The 12,156-nt window shown below is 44.7% G+C and overlaps 1 protein-coding gene across 4 annotated transcripts in view; it reads left to right on the top strand.

Annotated features, from left to right (window-relative positions):
• Nucleotides 1–12,156, top strand: part of hspg2 (heparan sulfate proteoglycan 2) — a 546,546-nt gene that overhangs the window by 331,537 nt on the left and 202,853 nt on the right. For all 4 annotated transcript variants that reach the window (XM_063033469.1, XM_063033470.1, XM_063033468.1 and 1 more), the window contains exons 35-39: nucleotides 608–691; nucleotides 1,259–1,489; nucleotides 3,976–4,089; nucleotides 7,525–7,652; nucleotides 9,141–9,227. In XM_063033469.1, coding sequence (XP_062889539.1) covers nucleotides 608–691; nucleotides 1,259–1,489; nucleotides 3,976–4,089; nucleotides 7,525–7,652; nucleotides 9,141–9,227 — 644 coding nt within the window. The remainder of the gene's footprint in view (nucleotides 1–607; nucleotides 692–1,258; nucleotides 1,490–3,975; nucleotides 4,090–7,524; nucleotides 7,653–9,140; nucleotides 9,228–12,156) is intronic.

Raw genomic sequence — 12,156 nt, 5'->3', positions numbered from 1 at the left:
ATTTTGTGTGTGTTCCATACAGAAAGTATTCTATGGATCTATGGTAGCTTTAGACTCTCCCTGCACTGGGCAAAACACTGAGGAATTGCTTTCGTTTACACCATAGCTGTATATAAGCTGTGATGCAGTTTGCTCAGTGCCAGTGGCTGGTTCTGCAGCCTCTTACTCTCCAGCCTTTACCTTCCTGCTTTGCTGGAGCACATACAGGGCAGTTGGTCAACCGTGTGAGGCATTCCACAGTTGGGCTAATCTGTAATGTTAGCCTCTCTCCCTACCAGGTGGCAGCATTTTTAATCAATCCTGACATTCCAGGCACTAAATGAAGCCGAGCAATTGCTATATTTGCCATTATTGTTCCTTCTGTGTGCTTAAAGTAGGTGCAATCCTTCAAAAAGGCCCTCGCTAAATTTGAGCCTGTCGAAGAGGATTGACGCAGCAGAACATTCCCTGCTAAAGAGAGATTGTTGGTTGTTATATTTGGAGTGTGAAAGGAACCACTGTTCAATCCTTCATACGTTGGATCCTTAAAGAATTGTACCTTTTCCATGCTCATCCGTTGAAATCTATGGAATGTCGATGTGGACGTGTTTTCCCTTTACTCTTTCAGGGTAATGACATCACATTAGTCACCCACCACACTCACCAGCTGCAGCCGGGAGAGACCAGGACCTTTGAAGTCATGTTCAAAGAGGTAAAGACTTTCATTCTAAGCTTTTTGTTTCAACGTTCCACTGCCGGAAACGTCAAAAATGGGAAATGTGAAAACAATCTGGGCAGTAGCTTGACTGTCTGACAACTCTGGCACCAAAGTTCGTTCTGGCCCTCGGTGCTGGCTGTGTGGAGTTTGCATGTTCTACCTGTGACCGTGTGGGTTTTCTCCAGGTGACATGGTCTCTCATAGGCTGCTGTACATTACTTCTCTGAGGAGGTAAAGCATTGAAGGGCTATGAAAGGGCATGTGAAAGGGGTGAGGTTACAGAGAATTAAGGAGGGGATGGTCAAATCAGGTTAGTGGTCACTGGGGTGGTCAGATGGGGTGTGGGCTTTGGGGAGTGGTCAGATGGAGTGTGGCTTCGGGAGAGTGTGGGAGCACGGTCAGATGTGGTGTGGGCTCAGGGGAGTGTTGAGGGTGGGTTGGACTTCGGGAGAGTGTGGGAGCACGGTCAGATGTGGTGTGGGCTCAGGGGAGTGTTGGGGGTGGGTTGGTCATCTTTCTCAGGAACCCAGTGCCAGTCGTGATTCTCTTCCATCCCCTCAGCAATTCTGGAAACGTCCGGATAAGCAGCCTGCCACCAGGGAGCACCTGCTGATGGTCCTGGCCGATCTGGATGAAGTTCTCATCCGAGCCACCTATTCGACAGAGATGATCTCAGCCAGCCTGTCTGATGTGAGCATGGAGATTGCGGTGCCCTACCACACCGGCCTAGCACTGGCCCGAGAGGTGGAGGAATGTCACTGTCCACCAGGCTACCACGGCTTGTCTTGTCAGGTAACTGTAGTGCCACCCCAGGCCATGATTTTGTATCTGTAACTGACAACCAGCTCCACAGTCATGGTACTTTGGATTCTGGTAGACCTGCAGTCATCAATGTTTTATTAATGGACTGAGGGTTATCAGAATCAGGTTTGTTGTCACTGATCTAAGTCATGAAATGTGTTGTTGTGGCAGGACAGTGCAAGCGTAATAAACAGGAAGTTACAGTAAAAATAACGGAAGTGCAAAAGAGGACAGTCAGATAGTGTTCGCCAGTTCATAGATTGTGCAGAAATCTGATGGCAGAGGGGAAGAAACTGTTGGGTGTGGGTCTCCAGGCTTCTGTACCTCCCTGATGGTGGTAATATGAAGAGGGCATGTCCTCAATAGTGAGAGTTCTTCATGAAGAATACCTCCTTAAGGCACCACCTTTGAAAATGCCCTCAAAGGTGGGGAGCTGGCTCTCTGTAACCCTCTTTATTTGTTTCTGGGATGGCTCTACAAATTTACAGTCTGTGTTGGTGACTTGTGTGTGTGGTGCATATCCATCATGGACAGCAGATGGGTCTAGGTATGGAGCTAACAACTCAGCAGGTTGGGCAGTATCCATGGGGGAAAATGGACAGCTGACATCTCGGGACTCAGCTGAAGAGGTGGAGCAAGAGATGGCAAGCAGTGGATGGATCTGTTTGAGGAAGGCATATGGGGAAGGAATGATTGGGAATAGTGACAGAAGCTGGGAGGTGATGGTGGACGACCTATGCTGGCTGTAGATGATGGAATCTGATGGGAAAGGAAGGCGGATCATGGAATCAAGTAAGATAAACGTGGAGAGCAGGTGCAAACCGTGAGGGAGGGGACTCAGTGGGAGGAGTATGTAGGTGACGGCAGAATGGAGTGGGTGGAAAAGGGTGCAGACACAGGGTAAAGGCAGTGTGTCGTTGGAAGAAGTGGGTAGATGTGGAGAGAGAAAAGGACGAGAGGGGAGAGAAGTCTCTGTCAAACTGGAGAATTACTGTGTTACTATCCACCTGCAGAGATGATCTTCCTGGAGGCATCAGCATTCCCCACTAACTTGCTTCTTTGTTTCCTCACTTTACCTTTACAATATCTTCAATCAGGTTAGACTAATTGTGAAGAAAGAAGCAGAGTTAATGTTGCGGTTCAGGTGTACTTAAGTACAGACTCCTTCAAAGACAGAAATGACCTGATCTGAGGATTTTTCTCATTCTCTAGTTTTATTTAAGGCCTCCAGTGCCTGCAGTTGTTTTTTTTTGCGTTTTGACTAAAATGCAACTCTCAAAGAGATGATAGAAAGGGTGACAGCTGATTCAGGAAGTGAAAAAATGCCTGCTCTGCTCACTTTATGTTTATGGCTGTGAGGCTAAGCACAGCTCCAATGCCATATTTCAGTTTGCTGATTGACAGCAGGCTGAATCAAAGCTGGTGACAAATCAGCACATAGGAGGGAGAATAAAAATCTGGCTGAATGGTACCATAACAGCAACTTCTCACTCAATGTCAGCAAGACCAAGGCAATGATTGTTGACCTCATGAGGTCCATCATCAAAAAGGTCAGAAACTTTAAATTCCTCCGTGTTATAATTTTAGAAGACCTATCCTGGGTGCAGCATGTAAGTGCAATTTTGAAGAAAGCACAACAGTGCCTCTATTTCCTTCACAGTTTGCAAAGGTTCAGCATGGTATCTAAAACTTGAACAAACTTTTGTAGATGTATGGTGTAGAGTCTATTGACCTGTTACGTCACAGCCTGGTCGGGAAACACCATTGCCCCTGAATGAAAACTCCTACAATAAGCAGTGAATATGGCCCAGTCCATCACGGGTAAATCCCCTCCCCACCATTCAGCACATCTACATGAAGTGTTGCAGGAAAGCAGCATCCATCATCAGGGATCTACCAGCCAGTTGATGCTCTTTTCTCATTCCTGCCCTCAGGAAGGAGGTACAGGAGCCTCAGGACTCACACCACCAGGTTATTACCCCACAACCATCAGACTTGAATCAGGGGGGTTAATTTCACTCACCCCATCACTGAACTGTTCCCATAAGCTATGGACTCACTTTCAAGGACTCCTCATCTCTCGTTCTTGATATTTATTGCTTATTTATTTATTTATTTTTCTTTTGATTTGCACAATATGTTGTCTGTTGCACACTGCTTGTCTACCTGTCTTGTTGTTTTGCCATTTTTCATTAATTCATCTTTTACTGAAAGATATATCAGCAAGAAAACAAATCTCCAGGTTGTGTATGGTGACATATAAGTGCCTTGATAATAAATTTACTTTGAACTATGAGACCATTGAAACTGCAGCCTAGACCCTGATCTCCAGGTGGATTCTCCATGCCCAGTGAGTTGGCAAGTATTCTTCAGATTTCTCATTATGATTACTTTTTCTTGCTTAGACAGAACAAAGTGCAACCAGGAGGATGCTTGAGAAAAGCAGTGCATGTGAATCTCTTATTTTTCTTTCCTAGGACTGTGCACCTGGTTACACAAGGACTGGAGGAGGTCTGTACCTGGGACACTGTGAGCGGTGCGACTGTAATGGACACTCAGACACTTGCCATCCGGAGACTGGTGCTTGCATGGTACGTAGTCTCACAGTCCATAAGACATAAGAGCAGACTAAGGCCATTCAGCCCATTGAATCTGCTCTGCCATTCCGTCATGGCTGATCCCAGATCCCACTCAACCCCATACACCTGCCTTCTCACCATATCCATTGATGCCCTGACCAATCAGGAAATTTAAATACTCCAGTGCAGCCTGACTGATGTCTTATAAAGCCTCAGCATTATCTCCTTGTTTTTATATTCTATACCCCTTGAAATAAATGCCAACATTGCATTTGCCATCTTTACCACAGACTCAACCTGTAAATTAAACTTTTGGGAGTCTAGCACGAGAACTTCTAAGTCCCTCTGCACCTCTGATGTTTTTTAATCTTCTCTCCAATTAGATAATAGTCTGCACAATTGTTCCTATTACCAAAATGCATTTCCCAACACTGTATTTCATCTGCCAATTTTTTGCCCATATTTCCAATTTGTCTAAGTCCTGTTGCAATCGCATTGCTTCCTCAGCACTACCTACTCCTCCACCTGTCTTCATATCATCCGCAAACTTTGCCACAAAGCCATGAATTCCAGTCCACTTCAGTGTGTCAGTGATTTAGTACAAGGTGCTCAATAACAAATTTTCCCTTTGTCCAAGTATGCTTGTCTCATGTTTCTAATGGACCTCTTGTACCAATAAGTATTAGCTATGAAACAGATTGAAGATGTCACACAATTACCATCTTCTGAATGGTAGAGATTTTAAAAGCTTCTGGGTACAAGGAACCTCTGTAAAGAGTACTGTAAACCTTATAGTTGCACAAATAATTGAAATCTATTTACTTCAGGCCTACATTTCACTGTGTAGCCATTAGGCAAAGGACTGCTAAGTGGGAGGCCCATAAAAGCAATCTGTAGTCTAGCTAGTTAAAGCAATGAGTCCCTAAATATGTGTGAGGGAGGATGCTTTGGATTTGATGACCAGTCTGTATTGTTACCAACCAGTTTGGAATCCTATTGGAAGTGGTAGTATTTCGTTGCAGACCTTGGGATCCTCTCTGGCTCTAAAGTGAATTAGAATTTCATCAAGCTGTTAAAAGGTACCAGATGTTTATTACTATTTCAATAATGTTTAAATTTCTGAAGATTGCTTGTCAAGTAAATGAAGGAGGTGTATTTTGATTGATGTGTTTCAAAAGGTAATAAACATAATGAAAAAGAACCAGACAGGAGCTTTTTAGTTGCCCTGAGTTATTTTTAGGGTCTTGAGAACTCTACTTGACAAGGCAGAGAAAGCAGGTGCAGCAAAAACCTTCAAAGAGGAACAGCTCATGCATCTTCAAAGAGAGAATTTTCAGGGTAATGAGAAAAGAAGCATTAACCCAGCCAGTTGTGAACAGTTCTTGGTGTGTATCTAGTCTAACTCAATCTTACCACAGGTGTTGATTAACCCGGTCAGACCTCACTCAATGTCGTTCACAGGGACCGAGAGCTTGAAGCAGTAGGAATGCTGCAGAATAAAGCAGGCTGTGAGCTGGGAGGTTTGATGTTTGTTCGTGGGTTCCACAGTATCACTGTATCGTGGTCGTGATTTAGAGCACAACCTTTCCATTGCAGGCCTAAAACACTGCAAGTCAAACAAACTGCTGTAAAAATTAAATCCAGCTAGGTTTTGCCTGTTATTTTCACAGTGTTGCAGGATACCAGGTTGCAAAGTTTTGGGAAACTGGTATTCAAATTAATTTTACATTGAAAAATGCCAAACTGTTCAAGACCAATATGAATATGAAATATGTTCTGGAGTTCCTTGAGGGGTACTCTGAATGTTCAATAAACAGCGATGTTCTTCTCAAAAAAGAACTCAAGCTCTGACCAGCTTCATTTCGAGAGACTACTTTTTCCACGTGGGCATCTTGTGAAAATACATTTCCATATGTGTAGATGGGAAGGCTGATTGAGAGTGATGGTGCTGGTTCACCAAAGATCACGCTGATGGAAGGCTGGGCAGTGAGTGCAGCAACAACACAGGAAGCTGGAAGCTTTTAACAGGGATATGACAACTCTGGTTAAGGACCCAGAGAGACTGATCCAGATCACGCTTGCTTCTTCACGAAGCATTGTGAACTTTATTGGACCAAAGCAGTGCTGCTTTAATTGTTGATAATGGTTCCAGTCCCTGCTTTGGCAATGAGCGCTGATCAATATATTGCAAAGCTGCAGCTCTAATGAACCACGTTCTGTCCTGCGATCCGGTGTTGCTATCCATGTGGAGGCTCCACAGTCTTCCGGTATTTCAAAGGCATGAGAGTTAGTCATTTAATTGGTCGTTGTAAAGTGGTCCAAGTGTGCAGGCAGTGGAGTGCTGATGAGAGTCACCTCTTCTTCCTTCAGAAGCTTCAAAACCCTGAGTGCATGTTCCACCAAGCCCAAGACCAGCTTTTTCCCTGCTCTTGTTAGATAATCAGGTGGTTCCCTAGTATGTTAAAATGGGTACTTGATCTCACAATCTGCCTCGTTATGACCTTGCGCCTTATTGTTTACCTGCACTGAACTTTCTCTGTAGTTGTTACACTTTACTCTGCACTGTTATAGTTCTACTTTGTTCTACCTCACTGCGCTGTATAATGATCTGATCTGTATGAACAGTATGTGAGGCAAGTTTTTCAGTATGTGCTACAATAATACATTGATTCCAGTGAAGAACATAATGTGACGGGTGCAGTATGGTTGTGTGCTCAATGGTTGGTGCGGAGTTGGTGGTGTGAAAGGCCTGTTCCTATTCTCTGTGAGTGTGGCTGTCATGCCACGTGCAGGTACTGGACCTTGGCATTAGTATAAAGGCAACTTTAGTGAGTGTTTACTGAGGATGTGAGTGAAGTGAGACGTGGGGAAGAGGTGACACTTGGCTCGGACATGTTGTTAAAGACAGCGATATTTACACTTCATTTTTTCCAGTTGTAGGGAACATCACTGTATCATCAAAGAGAAATTTAACTGTGTTCAAGTTCAATTATCATTCAGTTATACATGAATAATGAAACGGTGTTCCTCTGGCAGCAAGGTATGAAACATGGTACCAGCTGTACACAGCACACTGCATGTAGCACGTACCAATGTTCAAGAGGGTTTTGCAATAACAATAAAAACAATCACTTGAACTTTTTTTGACCACGCACTGTCCGACGGTACACAAGTCCAGATGACTACACAACATCAGTATGCAGTAAGTCCAGCTCCATGACTATCGAGCAACTCACTGATGGGATATGTTAGTTGACTATTGGCAGAGGATGAGTTGTTTGCTTCCAGTGGAAAAAGAAGCTTGAATAGATGGATTTACCGCAATACAAAATCAATATAGGCTGAGTACTTTGTTCTCTACACATGTTGATAACTAATACGCTGCTACAGCCTCTAGTATGAAATTGGCTTAACTAAAGCAATTTTCTTTTTAACTCCTTTAAATAGAACTGTTTACATAACACTGCTGGGGAGTTCTGTGCTCACTGCGCGCCTGGGTATTATGGTGATGCCACAACCAGAACTCCAGGGGATTGCCAACCCTGTGCTTGTCCTCTGACGATCCCAGAAAACCAGTAAGTTACCTAGTTAAACAAACACTTAACATTTAACAGCTCATTCAGTGTGCTTTACATGCAATTAAGAATGTTATGCAGTCCTGCGCTGTCAATTTGTATCATTTTGAAGCATAAGCTTCTGTTTAACCAATTGGTTGTATTTTGGTGTCTATCAGAGGTCTCAAGGTCCTGACTTAACATAGAACATAGAATAGTACAGCACAGTACAGGCCCTTCGGCCCACAGTGTTGTGCCGACCCTCAAACCCTGCCTCCCATATAAACCCCCACCTTAGATTCCTCCATATACCTGTCTAGTAGTCTCTTAAACTTCACTAGTGTATCTGCCTCCACCACTGACTCAGGCAGTGCATTCCACGCACCAACCACTCTCTGAGTAAAAAACCTTCCTCTAATATCCCCCTTGAACTTCCCACCCCTTACCTTAAAGCCATGTCCTCTTGTATTGAGCAGTGGTGCCCTGAGGAAGAGGCGCTGGCTATCCACTCTATCCATTCCTCTTATTATCTTGTACACCTCTATCATGTCTCCTCTCATCCTCCTTCTCTCCAAAGAGTAAAGCCCTAGCTCCCTTAATCTCTGATCATAATGCATACTTTCTAAACCAGGCAGCATCCTGGTAAATCTCCTCTGTACCCTTTCCAATGCTTCCACATCCTTCCTATAGTGGGGTGACCAGAACTGGACACAGTACTCCAAGTGTGGCCTAACCAGAGTTTTACAGAGCTGCATCATTACATAGCGACTCTTAAACTCTATCCCTCCACTTATGAAAGCTAACACCCCATAAGCTTTCTTAACTACCCTATATACCTGTGAGGCAACTTTCAGGGATCTGTGGACATATACCCCCAGATCCCTCTGCTCCTCCACACTACCAAGTATCCTGCCATTTACTTTGTACTCTGCTTTGGAGTTTGTCCTTCCAAAGTGTACCACCTCACACTTCTCCGGGTTGAACTCCATCTGCCACTTCTCAGCCCACTTCTGCATCCTATCAATGTCTCTCTGCAATCTTTGACAATCCTCTGCACTATCTACAACACCACCAACCTTTGTGTCGTCTGCAAACTTGCCAACCCACCCTTCTACCCCCAGATCGGACTTTGACCGTGTCACCCTTGCAGAAGCCACTGGGCTTGTGTAAGAGTCTCTGTTTCTCTGTGCCTGACCTACTGACTCCTTTCTGTTTCTGTTTTCTCTACTGATGCTACAGCAGGAGACTGAATGATGTAACTATCTCCCTGTAGTTCAGCAGTCAAGTGGTGTGAGAGAGTCATTGCCAAATCCTGACAGACCATGCTCTCCATGTCCTCCATCTCCCTCTTCACAACCTTTGCCACTGTCAGTCATTGATCCTAACAGGGTCATTGTTAAAGCAGCGCAAAGCGAATCTCAGCTTGTGGGTCATTATAGATTTGAATGCATCTGACTGTGTGGAAATGATGTTTCTGTGGTGTGTGTCTCACAAGTTTTTCTCTCCTAGGTTCTCACCCATCTGTGAGAGCAATGGTGTGGGTGGTTACACGTGTTCAGCCTGTCTACCAGGCTACACTGGGCAGCACTGTGAAAGGTAAGTTGGCCTGATTGTCCATCCACTCCCCTGCAGCCTACTCTCCCCCCGGGCTCAGTCCTGGGTAACAAGATCACTTTCTCAATTGCTCCCCGCCTGGGGTCTAGTTGATCAGTCAGTGGACAAGGGCTCTGCTACTTCTCTCACCTTCCTGAATCCAGATGGAGGAATTAGAGGCTGGAGCTGTCTTTGATTAAAAAGGTCCAAGTAGTCATGTCAGCAAGCTAAAGAACATAAGACAAAAGGGCAGAGGAGCAGAATTAGGCCACTTTGCCCGTTGACTCTGCTCCACCATTCCATTAAGGCTGAGTTATTATCTTTCTTGACCCATTCTCCTGACTTCTCATCATAACCTTTGACACCGTGACTAACCCATCAACCTCTGCTTTAAATATACTCCATGATTTGGCTTTCACTGCCTCCTGTGGCAATGAATTCCACAGATTCACCACCCTCTTGCTAAGGAAATTCCTTCTCATCTCTGTTCCAACTGAACGTCCTTCTATTCTGAGGCTGTGCCCTCTGGTCCTCGACTCATCCTCTGTACATCCACTTTGTCTAGGCCCTTCAATATTCGATAGGTTTCAATGAGATCCTCCTCATTCTTCTTAACCTAAGTGAGTACAGGCCTAGAGCCATTAAACACTCCTCATATGTTAATCCTTTCATTCCTGGGACCATTCTCATGAGCCTCATCTGGACCCCCTCATTTCCAGCACATCCTTACTTATATAAGGGGCCCAAAACTGCTTGAAGTGGGATCTGACCAATATCTTATAAACCCTCAGCATTACACCCTTGCTTTTATATCTCAGTCTTCTCGAAATAAATGCTAACATTACATTTCCTGTCCTTACTTCCAACTCAAACTGCAAGTTAACCTTTGGGGAATCTTACACAAGGTCTCCTAAGTCCCTTAGCATCTCTGATTTTTGAATTATCTCCTCATTTAGAAAGTAGTATACACCTTTATTCCTTCTACTAAAGTGCATGACCATACACTTCCTTACACTGTCTTCAACCTGCCACTTCTTTGCCCATTCTCTAATCTGTTCAAAACCTTCCGTACGCCCCCTGCTTCCTAATCACTACCTGCCCCTCTACAAAGCCATGAATTCCATCATCCAAATCATTAACATACAGTATAATGCAAAAAGAAGTGGCCCCAATATCAACCCAAGTGGAACACCAATTGTCACTGTTAGCCAACGAGAATAGGCCCCCTTTATTCCCACTCTTTGCCTCCTGCCAGTTAGCCAATCTTCTATCTATGCTAGTACCTTTCACGTAATACCATGGGCTCTTATCTTGTTAAACAGCCTCATGTGCAGCACCTTCTGAAAGTTTAAGTAAACAACATCCACATACGTTCCTTTGTCTATCCAGTCTGTAATTTCCTGAAAGAATTCCAACACATTTGTCAGGCAAGATTTTCCCTCAAGGAAACCATGCTGGCTTTGGCCTATTTTATCACGTGACTCCAAGTTCAAACCTCATCGTTAATAATATACGCCAACATCTTTCCAACCAGCGAAGTCAGGCTAACTGGCCTACAATTTCCTTTCTTCTGCCTCCCTCACTTTTTAAAGAGTGGAGTGGCATTTGCAATTGTCCAGTCCTCCAAGAAACATTCCAGAATCTAGTGATTTGCAGAGGATCATTACTAATGCTTCCACAATCTCTTCAGGACCTCTTTCAGAACCCTGGCGTGTAGTCCATCTGGTCCAGGTAACATAGCTCCCTCCAGACCTGCTCATTAGTGATAGCAACTACACTCACTTCTGCCCCCTGACACTCTCGCATTTCTGGCATACTGCTAACGTCTTCCATAGTGAAGACTGATGCAAAATACTCAGTAACTTTGTACACCATTACTATCTCCAATATGCACTCTCGCCTCTCTTTTACTCCTTTTACAGCTTAAAAAACGTTTGACATGTTCTTTTATACTATTGGCTAGCTTACCTTTATACTTCATCTTGTCTCTTTTTTTGTTGTCTTCTGTTGTTTTTTTAAATACTCCCCAATCCTCTAACTTCAAACTAATTTTTGCTCTATTATATGCCCTCTATTTTGCTTTTATGCTGTCTTTGACTTCCTTTGTCAGCCACAGTTGTCTCATCCTCCCTCTAGAATACTTTTTCATCTTTGTGATACATCTATCCTGTGTCTTCTGAGTTGCCCCCAGAAATTCCAGCCATTGCTGCTAGTGTCCCCTTCCAATCATCATCCCTGCTAGTGTCCCCTTCCAATCATCATCCCTGCTAGTGTCCCCTTCCAATCATCATCCCTGCTAGTGTCCCCTTCCGATCATCATCCCTGCTAGTGTTCCCTTCCGATCATCATCCCTGCTAGTGTCCCCTTCCGATCATCATCCCTGCTAGTGTCCCCTTCCGATCATCATCCCTGCTAGTGTCCCCTTCCGATCATCATCCCTGCTAGTGTCCCCTTCCAATCATCATCCCTGCTAGTGTCCCCTTCCAATCATCATCCCTGCTAGTGTCCCCTTCCGATCATCATCCCTGCTAGTGTCCCCTTCCGATCATCATCCCTGCTAGTGTCCCCTTCCGATCATCATCCCTGCTAGTGTCCCCTTCCAATCATCATCCCTGCTAGTGTCCCCTTCCAATCATCATCCCTGCTAGTGTCCCCTTCCAATCATCATCCCTGCTAGTGTCCCCTTCCGATCATCATCCCTGCTAGTGTCCCCTTCCGATCATCATCCCTGCTAGTGTCCCCTTCCGATCATCATCCCTGCTAGTGTCCCCTTCCGATCATCATCCCTGCTAGTGTCCCCTTCCGATCATCATCCCTGCTAGTGTCCCCTTCCGATCATCATCCCTGCTAGTGTCCCCTTCCGATCATCATCCCTGCTAGTGTCCCCTTCCGATCATCATCCCTGCTAGTGTCCCCTTCCGATCATCATCCC

The sequence above is a fragment of the Mobula hypostoma genome, chromosome 25 (genome assembly GCF_963921235.1).
Source record: "Mobula hypostoma chromosome 25, sMobHyp1.1, whole genome shotgun sequence".
Taxonomy (NCBI): Eukaryota; Metazoa; Chordata; class Chondrichthyes; order Myliobatiformes; family Myliobatidae; genus Mobula; species Mobula hypostoma.
The sequence above is the reverse complement of the archived record's forward strand: the minus strand, read 5'-3'. Positions and strand labels throughout refer to the sequence as shown.